The sequence below is a fragment of the Pagrus major genome, chromosome 4 (genome assembly GCF_040436345.1).
Source record: "Pagrus major chromosome 4, Pma_NU_1.0".
Classification (NCBI taxonomy): domain Eukaryota; kingdom Metazoa; phylum Chordata; class Actinopteri; order Spariformes; family Sparidae; genus Pagrus; species Pagrus major.
The window spans coordinates 22,426,228-22,447,032 of record NC_133218.1 but is presented as its reverse complement, the minus strand read 5'-3'; the positions used below and the strand labels follow the sequence as shown (position 1 = coordinate 22,447,032).

Below are 20,805 nucleotides of genomic sequence, written 5' to 3'. Positions count from 1 at the left end.
AACCAATTCTGCTTTTTCTCACAATTAATGAGGCTGCACTCATGCTGTGTGCTACAATGAATGAAATTAAACACTGTGCCGGCTAATCTAATTATGCATTTGGTATTACATTAAAAAGAGGATAATATGGCCTTCCTACTGATGTGAAGTGGAGGGAAGGAGCTGTAGCAAATTTAACTCCTAATGTGCTTTTAACCCTAGCTGTTATTCTGCTTATTTTTCTCAACTACAGGACATTGACCATTAAAACCCGAGTGTTTGCTCAGAGCTCAATCTTCTCTGTAGGACGACTGTGCATGAGAGGAAGAGGATAGGCAAAATCAGGGGTGTCAAGGTCTGTGTTTGTACTGCTTGTCGTACATTTGATCACTGATCACCATCTGCCCCGTTCTCCTGCTCCTCCACAGGGGTCAGTGTGACAGCACTTTAGTTCCACCCTCGGCTTGCCTGAGGGAGGTGGGTGCTCTCAAGGTTGAGGCAGGCTGTGGTGCGATGGTGTCCTTGCAATTTTTGCCGAGAGCTGGCCATTGAGAGATAGGGAAAGATGTGTTCTGTTTAAGAAAGGCTTTTATGACCAAGGATTTGGGGTCTGATAGCTCTTGGTCATATTCAGAGAAGTCTGTCCAATGAGGTTCAAGTACACACTTTAAAATTGTTTTTGTGTTTGGAAATTCTCAGTAAGATTATTCGATTATTCCTTTACAAAAGGCATAAAGCAAAGACAATAGGAAGGGAAATACAACAAATTAGGTAATTAACCCAATTATGATAGTGATAGGTACAATAATCAGAGACAGTTACAGTGTGAAGTTAGAGTACATTTTCAGTTCAGGAAATGTTTTTAGTCTCGATTTAGGAGAATCTGTAGTTGGAGCAGGGCTCAGATCCCTTGACATTTATTCTAGATAAGCAGCGCAGAGAAATTAAAACGCTGTGTCAGCATGTTTTCTTTTAACCCTCAAAAAGCAGATCAGACATAATTCTGTATTGAATTATTATTCAGAAACGTGCGCTAGTATATCCACACTTTCTCTAACTCTCTCTCTCACACACACACACACACACACACACACACACACACACACACACACACACACACACACACACACACACACACACACAGTCACAACCTCGGGGACCTAAACAATGGCAGACTTAGTTAATCTCATGTGTTGCAGCAGCTGTACAAACAGACCCAGTCAGTCAGGTAGCTGGCAGGCCAGGAGTGTCTGTCTGTCTCCTTTTCTGTCTTTTAGCCTCTGTGCCTGGATGTGTTGTCGGCTGTGTCTTTAGTGGGACTCAGCCCTCAATTTTAAATCAGCCATTAAATTGTTTCCTGTAATTAAATCAAATAGAAAGTGATCTCAAAATTGGGTGCTGGTAATTGAAAATCAAAAGTCAGAGCAAAGTTCAGAGCACGTGCATGTGTAATGGTAAGCAGAGGGGGCAGTAGTTGGGTTGTAGGGTTGGAAGGGCGCGCGTGTGTGTGTGGTTGTGTGTGTACGCAGATTCTGACGTATTTTTTATTCATGCTCCCAAAAAGCCAGAGCCTCGAGCGCAACAAGCACCTCGTCCTCAATGGAGTGTGAGAGTGAAACAAAGCACTGCTTTTGTATTACACAGTAAATCAAGTGGTATTATTTTACCACTAAAATATTCAGTCTCTCAGGCACTTTTACTTTGGTCTCCAACCATCAGTCAAACTGCTGAGGCGTGAGCGAGAGAAGGGGATAGAGAGAGAGAGAAAAGCAGCGATGGAGACTCCATCCTCCTGTAACATGTGTCTACAGCAATCTTGTTAAAGAATGCAACAGATCTGCGGCAGGCTCCATAACAGTATTTGTCAGCAGGAGTTAATAATTTATTAGCAGTGCTGGGAGGGCTGCGCTCAGGCAGCTTAAAAGTGCGGAGAACCCCCTCTGCCCCACCCCCACCTTCGACAAGCCCCATACAATACTACCTCATATTATTGAAAGGGGGAAAAGGGGGGAAGCGCAGCAGTAATTCTCTGAAAATATCTGAGGGCAACCATACAGTATTTTATTCCTCATATTTAGATCACACAGCGCAGAGATCTAAAGGGGTTTGTGTGAAATAGATCAGCGTAGACACAACAAAGATATTTGATGAGGAGCAAAATAAAGAGCAGAATTCAGCTGAATGTGGGTACTACCGATGCATGTTGAATTCGATCATATTTTCAGAAAGAATTACACTGTTTACAGTTGTGGTGTGCATGCTCGCAAAAATAAAATCAGCAAAACAGCCTGCCTTCTGGTGCTGTTGAAATAACTTAACTCACATTAATAATTGAATCTGTTTCTCTAGAAAATAAGCCCAAACTGTGCTTTTACATACTAAACAGTGAAAATGTGGCAAACTGAAGAGGTAGCTCGTGAGCTGCCCTCCCTTATGCTTGATTACACAACAACAATGGAAAACTAACAAACCGAAGTGATCAATAAGCACATGAAACGCTGCCTGCTTTCTTCAAGACAAAGCCCCAGTGACTTTGAAGACTCGAGGCAAAGACGAGGGAGGGTCAGTCAGAGAAGAGAACTGGTCTATATATAGCTGACAATATTGCGCACATTTGAAGGATTAGGACTTAAGTTCTCCAGCAGCCGGCTCATATGGCCTGGAATGCTTTGAGTCATGAATTGTTCCCTGCGATAATGTTTCATCATCGTGCAAAACAACCTCCACTTAATTGGCGAGTATTAGAGGCGCGTTGTGCGCTGCTCATCTTAGCGATCTTGTGACTGCCGGGCCATGTGTCCTCGGCTATCCCATTTCCTCTTTCATCGTAAAAGGGTCTGACCGACTTTCACCCGTCATATCTGCTCTGTCACACTGTTTACCTTTTATAGACAATGGTGATAAGTAACTCCACACCATCTCCCCCCGAACACCCCAACCCGCCCAACACTGATGTCTTGCACCTTCAAGATGGGAGAATATTACACTTTCTTCCTTCCAGTGTTATCAGCAGACAAAAGGAGAGAAGATCAAATAAATTATTAAAAGCAAAAATATAATTTAAAAAGGGAAATGGGAGGGGATGGCAGGCAATAACAGAGAAAATGCTTTAACTGTCAATGCACAAGATAAACGGTGTGTACAAATTTACAATCAAAAGATCTTCATTGACTGATTTTTTTTTAATGCCTCAATAAACAAACTCCTTTTCAGGACTGAATAAACTGAATAAAAACAATAAACTTAAAAGGACAACACAATTTCATACTGTTTCACTTTGTTTATATTTGGTGGACCCTGCCACCTTTCTAGCTTCAAACAGTGTTCTGGGGACCTTATTTTTCTCTGAGAACAGCTTGTTTATGTAGAAATGGAAAAAATAAATATTTCTGAGTTTGTAGTGTTTCCTCATTACTATTGTAAACATTCAAATTCTGAGTTTGAATTTCTTCCCCAAAACTACATAGTGCCCCTTTAATCATCTTAAGCATTAAAAAGAGCAGTTAGCATATGAGATGTCTGCATGGGATCTTTTAATTGAGCCAATCAACAAAAGGTGCTTTGACTCTGTTCTTTCACTATGCCTGTGTATTGTACTGAAGGAGCTCTTAAATATGTGCACTAAGTGTGCATTTATAGTTTTAAAAAAAACAAAAAAACATGGGGAATTTAACTGTAAATTTGGAGAAGTAGAGAAGAACTTAAAAATAATTGACATTACCTTGAAAGGAATTAGGATAAATACATCGTAATGTAAAATTGAAGTAGATAAAGAACAAAATAGTTTGAGGGCTTTAAACCATGTGTGTGCGTATGTGAGCGTGTGAGGGTGTGTGTGTCAGACAGAGAGAGAAAATCGTCTGTGTGTTTCCCTTCAGGGGTTCCTCCTGTTCTAACAGGTGTCGTGGTAGGGTTCCTCTGGGTTCTTCACCTGCCATAATGAGATATTACTACCTGACAGCTCCCAGCTGGAGGAGCATTGACACGGAATCCACCGTTTAGCACAATTAAATTATCACCCTCCATTGTGATTGTGCCATGCTGTGCAGCAGCCAGGTTTCTGGATACATAATCAACTCGTAACACGGGCTGTGTACTGCACACAGTCAGTCTCTTTTTCCACACACACACACACCCACACACTCAGATACAGAGTGTGCATGCATTTACAGTACATTTTTACTTTTGTCTGTTGCATAATTTAATTTTAAAGAAGGTAAATCCGTAAAAGAGATTGCTAGAACATTTTTTCTGAGTCTGTGATACACAAATTGATTTAAATCTCTTAAAGCTGAGCCGACAAAGTAATTACAGATAATGATATTAAAATATAGTAAATGGTTGGGAAAATACAGCTTTTCCAACAAGGTAACCGGCTGTACAGTGACTGGAGAGTTGTCAAAAGGAATTTGTTTAAATTGTTCCTCCATTATTGTTGACCTTACCTTGCAAAAAGTCAACTCAATTACGGCGCCACTTCATCCTCACTTCACACTCTCTCCTGATGCCTTCTCTATTAGAAACTGCCAGTTACCACAGCTAAAATCCACACTCACATGATAGCCACCCCAGAGCAAATTAAGCAAGCCACCTGAAGTGCACACTTTACATATTGAGCAGAGCATTGATAATTACTTTGCAGGGTAAATTATTTGCAATAATATGCTGCTAGAGGAACTGCCTTGTGTCTCACTTTAAACACTTGTGCAGCTGCCATGACAGCAATGTTGGTGTCCTTGCCCCCCACGCAAGGCAAAGGCAGATGCAGGTGTGAGAGTGCTTAAGTGTCCCTGTCTGTCTACTCAGGAAGGGTCGATGAGCACTCACACACTGAATCCCTCGTTGCCCCCACCTACTCCTCCCTCTCCTTCGGTCCCCCCCGTGCCATTGGCCCTTTTCCTGATCCCAGGACACAAGCTCAGAGCTGGATGGCATAACAGCCTCTCAGTTCCCCAGGACACACACACAAGTTCACTCATGCGTATGCTTTCACAAATGAAGGATGGCCGTCCAAAAAATTCACCACTGGCCTTTTTTTTTTCTTCCTTGGACTCACATCATTCTTTAACAGAAATTATCCACTAAAAGAGGGATACTGTATGTTGTGAGTCAAACCCGAAGACACACACACGCACCAGATGACGCTAACAGTAGCAGGACAACAAACTCATCAGCCAAACTGTTTCCCTGCCCGAGAGGGGAAAATAAAACGGACAAGAAAAGCTGCTTATTGTCGTACCCCTCTTTCATTCTTTTACTTTCTCTCTTTCTGTGGGATGGAGTTCCCAAAGAGCCTTCTGCTGCTGCTGCACTAAAGCAAACCTCACAGCAAGTCGAGCCATCAACCAACACAACCCTATTTGCTGAGCAACAGTGGAGCTTTGTGGCTTTCCTCATAGTTGACAGTAAGTTATGAGCCCTTTGTGAGCAGGAGAAGGAAAACAGAGATCGGAATTTGGCAGGAACATAATAATACAGAAATCTCCTGTTCATGGAACCTGAAATTTTCGTGGAAACAATCGAGCATTGTTGAAGGAAAGAAAAGCAACAGTGACAGATGAAATATAGAGTGGGGCCCCCTTTTTGTTAAACAGTAAACAAAGCGCCATTCAGGCCAGGTCCATTCTGTCATTTATAAAGATAACTTCTTCTGTGCACTGGAGGGTTTGCAGCAAATGGCTGCACTTCAACAAATCGAGTGTAACATCTTTCACAGTTGCCAGAAAAGTGAGTTGAGGAGCTGGCCGGGGGGGCGCCAAACAGAAGTGAAGGGACGCATCCCAAGTTACCAAAGAGATGCACAATAAGTCTATAGGGAGCATAGAAATCTCAAAAGTAAGGGAGACAGCATTTTAAAAAGGACCACAATCTTAGACTTTCAGCTCAAGGACAGTGGCTAATTATGAAGGAACATTTTTGCAGGGACAAGAAAAAGTATGAACATTGGTGATGGTGAATGGTTATGAAAGTGTGTGTGTGTGTGTGTGTGTGTGTGTGTGTGTGTGTGTGTGTGTGTGTGTGTGTGTGTGTGGTGGTGGTGGTGGTGGTGGTGGGGGGGAATTATTGTACTGTATGGCAGGGAAACTATGGGCCTCAGTCTTATGTCTTGCCATCATGAGGTCATAATTGGCAACTTTAGTGCCCAGTAGAACTGAGGTTGGTACAACTGCCGTTGGTTTGGACATCTGGAACCTCGACACACAGTGGCCCACTTTCTCCATCACTGTCCTTGTTCTTTTCTTTTTTTTCCCCCCTCATGTAGAACAAGTCCTGGTCCCCAAATGGGCAAATATCTCAAGTCTACTCCCTTTCATTCTCGGCTCATAAATGGATTTATGTAACTAAGGGGAAAAATCTGAACATTACCTTCAACACCGTCGCAATTAGGCTTTCTCTATTGTTGATCGAGGAGCTCGGGAGGGACAACAGCTCTTTAGCTACAGTTAGACCCAACGCTAATTCTGTAGTTTTTTCATTCTTTTTTTTTCCTTTTCTGCTATTCTTTTTCTCCATCTGAATAAATTAATGGTGCTCATTGAGAACGCTCACACAAGGGAAGGAGCAAATGTCTCTCTCCTTGCAGCAACTGGACTTCTTTTCCCTCTTTGTCTTTGGGCCCTTGTATGTTTTTTTTAAGGACTGTGAGAAGAAGGGCCGGGATAGAATCGGGGAGGGGAGAGTGTAGCCACGTTTCATGTGACACGTCAATTGGAAAATCAAAACAGGGGTAGTTCATTTGCTCCACCCAGATGAGGCCATCTAGCAGAGCCATGATGAATAGGGGTCAGGCAAGCCACACCTCAAAGATTTATGATTAAGGCTTATTATGTTGGGAAACTGACATTGATTGCTGATTTAAACCAGTGAAACCAATTAATTTGCCAGTGCTGAATAGAAAGCATGGTCAACAGTGTGTGTCATTCTGACAGGTTGGACGGGAAGAAGCCGGGTAAAAGCGAAGGACTAAATGAACGGTTCAGGCTCTGTTTGGAGGTGGTTAAAAGTTACCACGGGTGATTGACAGCTGATACAAAAAAGGAAAGAAAAATGAGATCTGAAGAGCAAAACCAGAAACCCCAGCCACTGATCTGAGTAATTGCCCAAAAATTTGGTTCACAGAAGACATGTACAAGCTGCTGTTTTAGCAATGCTAAGATGGTTTCATTCATGGGCTGGCACTGAGAAAACCTGAGTAAATGAATGTGAAACTAATAAAATCAGAAAGCTGACAGACATGGTTGAACAGAAAAATGTGCTGTATTTCCACTCCGGGGGAAGCGAGCACTGTAGTGGATTAGACGCTGACTAAAACTCAAAATGCCTCAGCAGCCTGCTGCTAACCATGTGTCTGACCACTCATACTGTGCTTCAGCTCTTTTCTGCATTTGTCAAAAAAAAAGAAACAAGTGATATACCTACCACAATCTATTACCCAAGTGATTTCTGTGCTGTGTTCACAACAAATGCCACATTACGCTCGGCTGCATGTTATTTTCTCTGTGGTTGTTGGGGAAGCTTGTGTTTACCAATACCTTTTCCTCTGTGTTAGCTTCTCCTTTATTCTTCCTCTGGCTCGCTCAGAGGACGCATGCATCATGACAGTGCTTCAAAATGAAATCATTAACTAAATTGCTTTCTTAAAAAGCCACAAGTGTGCGGCAGGATTTGTGTGTGTTTGGTTGTGTGTGTGTGTGTTTGGCTGTGGGCCATGGGCCTCTGGTTCCCAGGCAGCCTCTGCCCCAGCTCTGTTGTGGTTCCCTGCCACCACACTCATTATGCTCAGCCTCAGCACAGCACGGTGCAGGGCTGCGGCTCGCCTCGCCTCACTCACTGGGCTAGTAGGAAATAATCTGGTAATCTCAAACTACTCCTCCATTTCAACTGGGGCCCCATTCACACAAAGAGACCCTTTGTCCTGAAACATTTATGACCACTCTTTGAATCTCAATCAGGGAATCAATCAAAAGGACATTAAACAAATATGGTTTTATATTTGATGTTAAAAGCTTAAAAGGGAATTTTCTGTGGCGCTGACCTGATTTTATACTCCTCTGGTATCAAACAACGATCCCTGCTGTGGCATTTCAAAATGCTAACAAACTTCAAATAATGGGGGAAATATCCATATCAGCGTCAAATATCTATGAACACAGACTTTAAGTATGATTAAAAAATACTTTACCCTGATAAAAACACACACAGACATTATGTAACAAAACTATAACTTTCAGGACACTTTATCAATTTGCCTGAGATAGATCTCAATAAACAAAGTAAACAGAATGGAAGGTAAATAGGGAGTGAAGGCCAGACAAATATTTGATAAGAGGATAGGGACTGTAGCTGAGCTGTATGACAGGTTAGCTGAGGGCCCCACCTACCAACACACACACACACACACACACACACGCACACACCTAACCCTCAACCCTGACTGTCTATCTGCTCTCCACTGAGCTGAGGATAGCAGATGTGTCTTTCACAGCCTGTAGAGTGTGTAACCAATCTGCAAACAATAGCTAGAACTTGACAAAGGTCGCTGCACTTGCAACACACTCTTTACAGTAAAGGGCAGTCAAATCCCATTGGCCACTTAGGTAAACCATGCCCTTTAGTTTTTTTACTTTACAGACCACTAAGCACAGTCTGTAAATTGTGTGTTTTCTGTTAGTGTCTAGGCCCATTAGTCAGCCACTATAATGCTATTTGATCTGCTATGTAAGCCCCTTTACAAAGTTTAAGTCACCTTTTTAACCTCCTGTTAAGCTTACAGTTGGTGTAAACATGTTCAATCCTATTAACCTAATAATGTACATGGGTCAAAGTGCCATGTGCTAGAAGCCCGTTCAGAGTCTTAATTACAACAGACAGCCATGACAGTGACAAAGATCCAGCATCGGCCATGCTTTCATGTACCTGCCATTGTGACCGCAGGATGTGGGGCAACTAGAGTTAGGTTTCATACCACAGATCAGTATCGCTTCTATTTTGATACTGTTGAAAGCTTATTTAAGGATTTTCAGTTCAATGGCTATAAACGCATTTAAATGGGAAATGACAAAAATGTAATTCTCATGAATAAACCAAACACACAGAGGGAAAATGTGTTCCTAAATTAACCACTGACTGACAACAACTTGACTCCAGGCTTGCCAAGAAGTGGTGCCAGGTGCATGTAGCCAAGGTGAGCTGCATCATTATAGAAAAAAGACCTTAGCTCTGTAGAAAAACATTTAATACTTCTCCCGATAGAAAAGGGGGATTGATTTCTTTGATTTACAAAAAGTCACATAGGGTGAACAAATGTGAAATAAAAGTAAACGTTTTTGTTGTAGGTCCATTGTCAGAGGAACTTACAGAACATGTCATTCTAGAGACTTAAATATAGACTATCAGGCAAACAGTCGTGCGTAATGAGAAGAAAGGTGGTAAGAGGCAGCTGGTTGGGTGTGTTCAAAAAACGCCCCGAGAGTATCTTAATGCAATCATGCACACATGTATACATCACCGTATGTAAACGCATATATGTAATGTACATACTTTACATCTGTGTGCAAAATATAGTGAGAATACCATCAAATACAGACTTGATTAAAAAGTAGCACATAAAAACTACACAGTGTGAAAACGCACAAAGGAAACCTGAGTATGTTTTCTGCTGCTTAGTAAAAATCCCCCACATTTCCTCCCTTGCTGCACATTTATGTTGTTCATGTTTTGCTGTTTGCATTCACTCTTTCACATTCAGATCAGATGGCGACCAGTCTGCACTCACAGATCACTGTGTCACCAAATGCCACAAATCTTAAAATATAAAAATATCAACCTCTCAATTAAAGAGTTCACAACTAATGTGCATTTTAATGATGTATGTCTGTTAATACATTTAATATTATGTGGGCTGTATAAGCAAACACTGTATGATTTTGTAAAAGCAACTGTACTGATTTTGTTTCTATGTCTGCGTATTGGAGACTGTGTTGTGCAGAGTTTGTGCAGTCTATAAACCCTCCTCTCTGGTGTCAGCAGGGCAGCCGTCCAGCATCAGCCTGGCATATCAGCTATAAACGGCAGCTGCATCACTACAGCACAGTCTAAAAATACAGGACCCGGTTTCTTCCGTTTCCCTGTATTCTCAATTGTGTGTGAAACTTAAGCTGAGAAACCCTGTCAGACTAGCTTTATGTGGAAAAAAATGAGTATTGGTTTTGGACTTGTTGAGGAGCGAGTAACAAATCCCCAGTATTTTGACAGCAAAATGCAAAAAACATTATAGCGCGAGAGACCTTTTTTCTCTTTGCTTTCGAGCCAGGTTTTTGAGAAAGCTCTCTAAAAGCTATGAAAAGTTTCAAAATTTTCCCACAACCCCCTCCTGGGTGTGCCTGTAAAGTGCTTCACTCCCGTCTCTTGAAAAGCTCTAAGGGATTGCATCATGGGACGGGGTGTAAGACGATGGTAGCAACATACTGTAACATGGAGGAAATACCTCATGTTGGTTGATTCATAAACACCTTGTGCACTGGCTGGCTGGCCTCTCAGACTGGTCTGTGCTGTGCTGGTTGTAGTGGTAGAGCTGTGCTGCACTCAGTGCCAAGTCCCTACACTGGCCTGTATGCAGTGTATGTAAGGACACACACACACACACACACACACACACACGCACACACACACACACACACACACACACACACACACACACACACACTCAGAAACACAGTCGCACAGATTATAGCGTGGCTCTGTTGTTAATTGAGTCTCAGCCTTTGTGGTGTCTGTTATCTCTCACTAATAGCATACATTGGCCCTCTCTCATTATCAGAGTGGGTCTTTATCAGAGACCCTTGTTTGATACAGTTAGAGTCGATGCATTATGAACCGCACACCAAGAGTCAACAGTGATCTGCATATTCAATAACTTCCGTAATTATATGCGCAATTCATCAGATGGGATGTGATTGCAGGGGAAGTGGAATAGAGTGGAATAGAGAGGAGCAGAGAGGTCTGATTCCTGGAGGACTAAAGTCTAATCACAAAACTAACATGATAATTGAAATCTAAATTGAAAGGCTTAGCTCTCAGGGAGAGTATGTCAGACATGGAGTGTAGAGGCGCTAGTGGGAGTGAAAGAGAGGGAGAAAGACTAGCAGGAAGAAATATAGTTTAAACTGTGCATGTAGTACACAAGCAGCCAACAATACACCTAGGAAAAAAAATATTATAACAAGTACCAAAAAAATTAACTCCCTGGAAGCTTGAAAAAAAAAATTGAAAAGATTTTGACATTCTTCAGTCACTTCTAGGCACATATTTCAACTCCTAAGTGACTCATAAAACGAACCACTTAGTTACTGCTCATTTCGGTTGTAGTGTCATTTCTGTAAAATGATGTTAAGTTACTTTCAATTCGTGGTTCGATTAGGAACTCCTCTACTGGCTCATCAATTTAAAAATGTACTTTTATTATTGCAACCCTTTACTGATGACTAACGGCAAGTATTAAAAAAAACAGTGTGTATATATATATAAATATATATCTTGTTTTGCTCAGCACACTCAGCCTAGTCCTGGAGAGTGTGCGTCAGAGGGCTGTTCAATAATGGCTCAATATTCCACACTGTCACCATCATCCCTCTTTGCTTGAGTAAACTGCGCTACGTGGCCTTTACATTCTTATTTTTTAAGTCTTATTTTCAGTTGACTGAAGTAATTGCTTAACAACATTAGTGTGAAAAGGGACATATTGTGCACTGCATTGAACAGAATGGTCAGAGTGTCTAATCACTTTTGCTGCCCATTAATCCTTTTGCCCTCCTTTTGCAAAAACAGAAAATAAGCCAAGTAGTCTGCCTTTACTTTAAGATGATTCTTTCCTTTCACACTGGGATAGTTTAACTCATTTTAACAAACACAGTCTGTGACACAATCATATAAACAATTTTCTTTTCAGATGCATCTAATCAAAGAAAGTATTGTGCTGTGGTATTGCACTGAAACAAAGCTGTCCTCCATTTCACCTCAAAGGCAGTGCAGCCTTCACATCCACTTCTCCTGTTTTACTCATGGTGAATGCAACCCGAAGGAAGAACTGCAGAAAAGTCCTCTGTCTCATTCTCCTCCCCCCCTTTCTCTGCTGCCCCCCCTCCCAACCACAGGATTCATATTCATCCCTCAATAACATTTAATTAGTAATGCCAAATTCATTAACCTGTACTGCTGTTACGCTGGCCTCAGCCATAAATTAGCTTAATGTGAGCAGACGTATTGCAGCTGTAATAAGGGACATAAAACTCAAAGAGAAACACATACTGTTCCTCCGTAGTCATGGATCATTATAACTCAGCAGTGTTTTAGACCATTCCTTCTCAGAGTAGCAGCTCTTTAGCAGCTCTCAACTGTAAGCCCGTCAAACATTTTTCTGTTATGCCAAAGAAATTTGTTTTATACTGACTGAAACGTAAAGAATATTATAAAAATGCATTAGTCATGACGACCAGGATTTTCATCACCACTTCTCATCTCAACATTTTTGGAATGCTTCTTGCATGTAATATCACTGAGGTAATGAAAAAGGAAAAATCGAAAAGAAGCTGAAAAATGTTGTTATGCAGCAGTAAGTGCAAGTCAAGAGTGCATTACTTAAATATTTAGTTTTTTCTTTAAAGATTCGTGTAGAGTTCATGTTGTTTTTAGCTGAGCTGAGGTGCCAGAAGCTGATGCAGAATTGGCTGTATCAGTAAAAGAGATGCAAGAGACAATTCTAACAGCTTCTGACATCTCTGTCTAATTGGTCCAATGCTTTGGCATCTTGTTTGTGTTTCTTTAATCAGCTGAGGGAATGTGTACATTTTGGCTGTGGGGCATGTTACCCACTTTACTGTGATGAGATATGTTACTATTAGCCTTTTCTGTCAATCTTGTTTTCCTTTAAAATCTTCCAAACAGACAAACTTGTGGTTTTGTTTCTTGGGCAGACAGACGGATTCAGGAAACAACCTGCTATTGTAAAAGCCTCGGACGACCTTCACTGTCCGAGGATTACACGTTGACCTTCCTGCCCCTCCATCCCCCAGTGATCTCGCCTAACAACTCGCACCAAAGAGCCTATTAGGCCTGGATCCCACTTTGTTGTTAAAAAGGGTCTTGTCCTTTCAGAACACTCACTTCCTCGCTTTCTGTTTTTTCAAGCTTAGGTGCTGGAGGAACACAAGTCCATTGTTCCCTCGCAGATGGAAGTTGGAGTTACCAGGGTAACAGCTCTAATCCTCCCTTTTTTTACCACTTTTTTTCATATCAACAGTCTATCGAGTGCTACCTTTTAAGTCACAGCGCAAGAGCGCTCGCTCACTTTTAATTAGCTATGATTCTGTTTGCCAGGAGACAGCATGATGAGCTAATCGAAAATTTACGAAATAATGACGTACTGCGAGCAGCTACTTCTTTCTCCTGCGGCCTGCACCAAGAATAACAATAATGAGGCCATTATCGAGGACTGCACTTTAAAACGCTGCCCTGCCACCAAAACAGAGGACATAATTGTTCTGGTGTTTTCCATACAATCAACAACCCATTGTTGATGACTTGAGAACTAAGGGAGCAAAGAATGGGTGCCATAATGATTGGTCTGTGCTGCCATGAAGATCCTGCACAAAGTGTCCACTGAGGAAGGACCTTGATAGACTACTGATTTTTCTTGTAAGGGCTCTGGATGAAGACAACTGTCTGGCTTTGTAAAAAGAAGAAGAAAAAAAAAAGTCCTTTCTGCTTTTTGTCCGTCTTGCCGCTCAAATAGCCCCCAAGCCGCATTAGAGAGTAACCATTCATATGGTGAAAGGCTGGGAGTCACACAGACTCATGTGAAGGGGCCACATAGTTGCTGGAGAGAATGTCCATTTATATAACCCCTCTCTAAATCAGAGGAAATATTACTGATCTTCGGCAGAAGATAATAAAAGGTGTGTTTGTTATCTATAAGAAAACTAGACGTTGCCAAGAAAAGAATGACTGCTTCTATGCATATATTTAAAAAGTCAATGTAGTTCACCAGTCATGTGTCAACTGAGCTTTATCTAACATGTCAAGATAACAAGACAACTCAATTAGATAATTAGATATCAATGCTCCAAAACTAACTGCATTACAAATGCAGTCCAGCCATCAGGGGATGAAAATTTCCCGGAGAGAAATTAGGATAAATAGGCAGAAAATAACATATTTTGTCAAAAAGTTCCACATCTTAACTTACCGGGTGAGAGCTCAGCGGGTTCGTACAAACACGGTGCTGCACCTATTAGCTGTGCACCATTGTAAAGGAGTGAGAGAGACGGAGCTCGAGGGCAGGAAAATGCTAAGTGGGCCCCTTAGCCTAGTCAACCTTCAGTGGGTTTCATTTATCTTCATCTTGTTAGACTAAATTAATTAACAATCTCAATGTTACACACTTTCTCCTTTCATTACATCAAATAATGGAAGAAATGTAGGGGGAGGTCCTGCCCACTGGGAGCAGACAGAGACTGAAGACATCTCTCTCTCCCTCCCTCTCTCCCTCTCTCTGTCTCTCTTCCTTCCTCTTTCTCTCTCACACTAGCTCTCATTTTCGCAGTCTCTTTGACTACACAAACAAAAAACCTGTTAAACGTCTTCCATAAACATATAAAAAATTGATCTGAAATGAAAGCACATCCTCTTTTCAACAAAGAGAAAATCTGCGAGGCTTACAATAACATGAGCATGAATAGTAGTCTATTAAAGACACAGCAGAAAGCTATCAAAAGTTTCGAACTACAGCTATCTGTACATCAGAGAACTTCTGTGTTAACTTTTGTGACATTGAGAATATAAAACTGAGCATTATTTTTGTGACATGTGTGTAAAATTTGAAGATTTTGATGTATTTTTCATGACGGCCACACACTTTTACAGTTATTAAAACTCAGCGTATGTGAAGTGTGACTCAAAACCAAACTCATGACTCATAACAATAATGAAAAGGCCCATCCGGTGTGCGACTGAGATATAACATACAATTAAAAAGTCAATAACATCTGCACATTTGTTTAGAAATGTATGAGCATGCTCAGAAAGCCCCTTTGACCTAATTCAGTTGCTTGGGAAAAAGATACTGGGATTCTTCACTGGAGGAATGTCTAACTGCCACATCCATCCACCCCTGTTTCTATCCTTTGCTCCCCTTTCACCCCTACCCCCACCCCACAGCCCACTCCAGGACACAAGTCTTATCCAAGCCAAAGGCCTAACCCTGAAGCAAAGCCTGCCTTTAATCTTGGCCTGATTGTTGAGGCCTCCAATCTACAAGCCAGCATGCGTGATATCTCTCTACTGGCTCTTCTCCTTTAATTAAAACAGACACTGACAGAAGGATGTGGATTAGCAGTGCAATAATGTGTTTACTTAGAATGATCACTGTGTTTTCTCACAGCTATGAGAACAAAAGGAAATTGTTGAGAAGTAGCCGAGGTCAGAGGTCTTGTTTTTCTTTTTTTTCTCTTTCCTGTTGTCTACGTAGAATTGAAAGTCTTGGTAAATTTGAGATTTGCTTCTGCCAGACCTTTTCTAGCACAGTTAGTTATCCACCAAACTAGTCTCGACAGGTGCTGAGAGTTAAACGCCGCTATCCACTTTGTATCATTACTTTGTGCCATTAAAAAGCGGAAACGAGCAAAGCCAGAGCGCTCTCTGAAATGTAACATGCTGAAACCACAGCAGATACACCAAATAGATTAGTGCCTCGTCATGAAAGATAAAACAGATACTGTACATTTTCGCATTACATACTTTGTTTATTGCAGCAAATAGTATTTACGAATAGGAAGTAAATATATGCAAGTGATAAAATATGTAAATGATAAATAAAAAGAAATGGATTAAGTCAGCGATCACAGTTAAATGTGACTTATTTTTAGTGTGTTTTAAATGATTGAATTCTAAAAGATAAATAAAATAAATTTAAATGCATATGGGATTTTGCTCTCTTTGAATTCCTGAAGGACATTTCGACTAGCCAGAGTAATGGTATCAAATCGTCCTTTCTTTTTAAAATGCCCCCAGCAGTTCTGAGAGAGAAAAAAATGCTGTTAATTTAATCAAATAAGTGACCTTTTGAAAAAGAAATCAAAGAGGATTCATTAGCTTTAGTAAAGTTTGGCTGACAGCAGCTTTGAAAGGCAGATGCTGCTGCTGTGGCTTCTAATGAGCCAACCCTAATTAGGGAGCAACACTGCAGCCTAGAGAAGGTGGTTGACTAGGAAAGGAGCCAATGGTAAATACACTCTCTTATTTACTTCCTCTGTGTGTGTAATGACAGCACAAATTTTTAATTAGAATCACAGGAAGGGTAAAGACAAAAAATGTAAATCTTTATGGTAGGTTGAATACAAACACGGAACAAAACAGGAAACAACAGTACAGCAGAGAACAGATATGCCAGCCTCACCCCAACATCCCTGATTAGGGTGGTTATGGTGAGGGAGGGCAGCTGGGGGAGAGCGGTCAGACAAAAGCATGCAGTGTACAGACACAGAAAGCCTGATCTGGAGGTCCTTTAAGCCGTGAAAGGGAGAGGAAGGCAAAAAAAGGGTGGTGGTGGTGGGGGTTAGAGCTCATCTACATGTGTCCCTTAGGTTGTTGATGTGTGCTTTCAGTCTGACTGGAGGCTATCAGGGTGAGCATGCCAGTCAGCCGCACACTACATGAACACAATCATAACACACAGCTTGGGTAAATATGTTAGAATCCACGTTTGACATTGTTCAAATATACAGACACATGTGAACGCACACACAGGACAAAGTCTAAAGCTAACAATGTGTCAAAAAGCTTAACCCCTGTTAGCCCGCTGTACCACCCCCTGCCCGACCTGTGATCCTAAATGGCAACAACGGAAATGAAACTAACCTCAGTAAAAAGCTGCTACGAAGAAAGCCCTCCATGTCAGCGTGTGGGGGTTCTGGCAGGAGAAAATCACAAAGAACCATTTTCACTATGAAACGAGTGATAATCAAGAAGAAGAACAAGGGGGAAGGAGGGAAAGAAAGCAAGAGAAAAAGAAAAACACATAGAGCATACATCGTCATCCTATAATAAGGCATGTCTTTAATTAAAGCAGAAATATGGCTACGAACCCATCCTCTCTTTTATGAACTGACATCATTAATTATACCTCTTTCCATCGAGGGAGTGGATTTGCATACAACATCGGTTTGCAATGAGAGCCTGATGATATGTTTGCATCAAATAAACTCTGCCTACTGATCTCTATACAGTCTTTTTCCACGCCTGTGTGTAGATATGCATAAACATGTACATCCAGCACTGTAACCACAGATCCCAGAGCAGCCCTGGTCTGTTCAGAGTAGCAAACGGTGGTCCAGCTGCAGCCCATGTGTGGCGAGGGTGCTGTGGCTTCTGGGAGCCCGGCCGCAGGGGACCCGAGCTGGGACTTGCAGCGTCAATGAGGCAAAAGGATGTGGTCATGATGTCACCACTCGTAGGGGTCGTTCAGAAGCCTTACCCACAAAATAGTGGAGACACATGGCTAAAAATGACTTACAACAGGTTTCCATTAGCCTCTGTTATTGGTCTGTATCATATTCACTTTTATTGTGTTAGGATTGGATGAAAATTGATTAGGACTTCCATGTGCTTTGTTTTAAAAATGAGCTGCGATTCCAGAAAACAGATTTGTGAGTGGGACTTTTGTCAGTGGTGGAAATTTAAATGTCTCTCAGATCTCACAGCTAGCCGTATGAAGACACCCAGCCACTGAAATATGGCAAGGATATCTCACAGAAATATTTTCAGCAGTAAAACAAGTCATTTCACTTCACAACATTTCTTCACTCAAACTTTAAAATCCAAGAGCTTTAAAGTCTGCAGATCAAAATGCCTGCTGTGAGAGTCTCTACTTTTTTTTAACGCCAATGAAACACTCTTTTCTGAGCTTCTTCTGTTACGACACACCCTCACGCACATCATCCTGAATAACACAAAACACAACAGCAAATGACATCTCAGACCTTAAACACCTTAAGTTTTCGTGACATGGGTGTAATTTGGCATTTTCTCCCCTCGCTCTCGTCGCTCATGAGACAAAGCCTCTGAGAGAATGGAAAGAATGAGCCGGGCCCAAGGACACTGTGCCTTTCAGTCTGGCCAGCACTTAGCGAGGCAGTGGATCCACAAGGCCCAGAGGGCTCAGCCGAGACTTTTCTCACAATAAGGTGTCTAGGGAGGCGGGAGTGGCATAGCTAGGGGCGCTGCAGCTCTGCTCTTTTCTCCACTCAGCTGGGCCCAGAGCACATAATACCATCACCACGGCACAGCACACCGAGCCAGTGACAACGTGAGAAAACAACCGTCAAACAGTGCAGAGCAGATCAAGCGTGTCTCCTCACTTCTCTAAGTGCAAAAAGCACACATACTCTGAGGCGGGCACACACAAACTAAAACAATTACCGACACAAATGTGAATTTGCTCTGAACTTACAGTACATGCAAACAAATTCTAGTACACATTTACATACTGCAGAGCTAGAGTTCAGAAACTAGGAAGAGGAATAGAAACAGACTTTGATGATTTTGTTATCTGAATGTGTGTTTATTTTACCGGCACCTGAATCCTTCAGCAGACTTGCTAAAACAGTTAAATAGCAGCAGAGAAAATGAAATAGATTAGGCTTTGCTCAGTTTCTATCTTTATCTCTGGTCTTATTCCATAACCCTTGTTCTTTTACTCTCTGTGTGCTTGTGTTTCCTCAGCTGTGCCTGCTGTCTACAGTCCCACTGTGGTCAGAAACAACTGAACTTAGCCTATGGAAGCAAAGGTGCGGTTTGGAGCGCAAATAACCAAACTCAGGAAAAAGTGACTGAGCCACATTGTATTTGCTCTTCTCCGAACACAAAAAAACAAGAACGTCTTTAAATTAAGGCTAGGCCACAATTCAAGGGCAGGCTTTTTGGTGGAGGAGAAGCCGAGAGGAGGAGAGACATCACTAAGTTGGCCTGGACCAGTCCGAGCAGCACGGCAGCCCTTTCGAAGAATGAGCCTCTGCCAAAAGCTGCCTCTGCCTAACCAAGTCTCCCACCATCTGCAACAAATGTGCTCTATTAAAGCAGTACCATATGGACAACAAGCTAGCTATTAACACGGCTTCAGCACATCCCCTTAACCTAGCCCAGATTTCAAACTTCCAGTCAAATTGACTGCTGATTTAATGCACCGCCAGCAGCCATGTGGGTCTTGGCACGAGACGGCACTCTCAGCCTTCAGTCATTAACAGGCTCACGTAGAGCGCGGCGCACAGCGAGACACAGAAGTTAGCTACACACATCCTACCAGCAGCTACATCCCAGGTAACTCGGTATATACCTTAACCAAACCCATGTGACAAAATGTAGAAATATCCAGAGAGTCTGCACTGATCCAGGAACTCCAACCTTCTCAAGACGAGTAAATTATGGCTCAAAACACTGTAATATACAGTCTGGAAACAAGCTTATGAAGGAGATCTACCCACAGAGCTGCTGCAGTGGCAGCCTAAGTGGTGGCTTATGTCTCAGTTCTTCCACAGTGATGGAGAGTGCATTTGCTCCCTCTGCATGGATCCAAAATGGCAGTGATTAACCCTACAGGGTGTGGAGGGGGGGCGCACTTTAATCCCTGTGGGCCGGGCGGCCATGTTGACGCCTCTCCCGTTTCTGAGTCATGGGGGGACCCACCCACCGTTCACAAAGCCATGCTCTCTTCTCCTCGACCATGACGCCATGGCTATGAGCCCTCTGTTCTACAACCCAGAGTCGCCACACACATACACACATTCAAACACACACACACACACACATTAACACGCACACCAAATCAATTACAGTTCTACGGTTTGAACCCAACTCCAAAGTTCAGTAATTTTGTTTATTTTTTCTGCTCCTGTCTCAACTGATACTGTACATTATTAGAGTGGAAACACATTTCTTTTCCCAGAGGCATGAATGTACAGTACACAGAGCTGTGGACTTCGTGAAGTCTGAATACAAGTTTGTTTTTGTTTTTGAACCTTGTTAATTATTAGCCAAGCTTGTTCTCTATGATAACAATCATCTGGTGATTTTTTTTTTATAGTACTGTTATTTAGAGATTGTATAGTTTAGACAGTTTGGAGCAGAAAAAAGATTAAACAGTCGATATCCTCCCCCACCCTCCCATGAAAAATTAACAATCTTTGACTTAATTAGAAACTGAAATGAACATCAACCTCAAAGTAATAAATGCCTGAATAAATATATTATTTGGGGGATTTTTCTATGGGAGTTCCCCTATGACTAGTGGAGGCAGCGCAGCATTGGCCACTAACGGACCCACTTTCTGTTGATATGACTGAACGTCTTACATGCACCTTTAAAATCAGCCAAACAAATGGATCATCCGACCGCTATGATTATTGTTTTTTTATTTTATTTTAAGAGATCTGCTTAAGATTTATCCAAAACATTTCTTTTAGATTTGTAACCCTTGAACATGAGACATAAGATCATTGTTCCACAACATCTCTGCCAGTAGTGTCCCAATGCAAATTGAAGTGATAAGCTAAAGACTGCCTGATGACAGTCTAATTAAATAACCCTGGCAGTGCTCTCAGTGGAGCAATGGGATGTGTGAAAAGGTACTGTTGGTTCGACAGGAGGGAGATCCAGAGAGAGGGGAAAAAAAAAAGCTGTCCAAGCAATCCCAACATCCCAGCAGACAGCTTTACGCCAGCTCAACACCCAGTCACATGAAATATGGTGATACCTGGTCCAGCACATGTGTCCACACAC

General features: G+C 41.9%; 1 protein-coding gene across 1 annotated transcript in view; it reads right to left on the bottom strand.

The window, feature by feature from the left end:
- Positions 1 to 20,805, bottom strand: part of sox6 (SRY-box transcription factor 6) — a 137,629-nt gene that overhangs the window by 91,854 nt on the left and 24,970 nt on the right. Inside the window, exon 3 of the mRNA XM_073464063.1 lies at positions 16,891 to 16,942. Within this exon, the coding sequence (XP_073320164.1) occupies positions 16,891 to 16,925 (35 nt within the window). The 5' untranslated portion in view covers positions 16,926 to 16,942. The remainder of the gene's footprint in view (positions 1 to 16,890; positions 16,943 to 20,805) is intronic.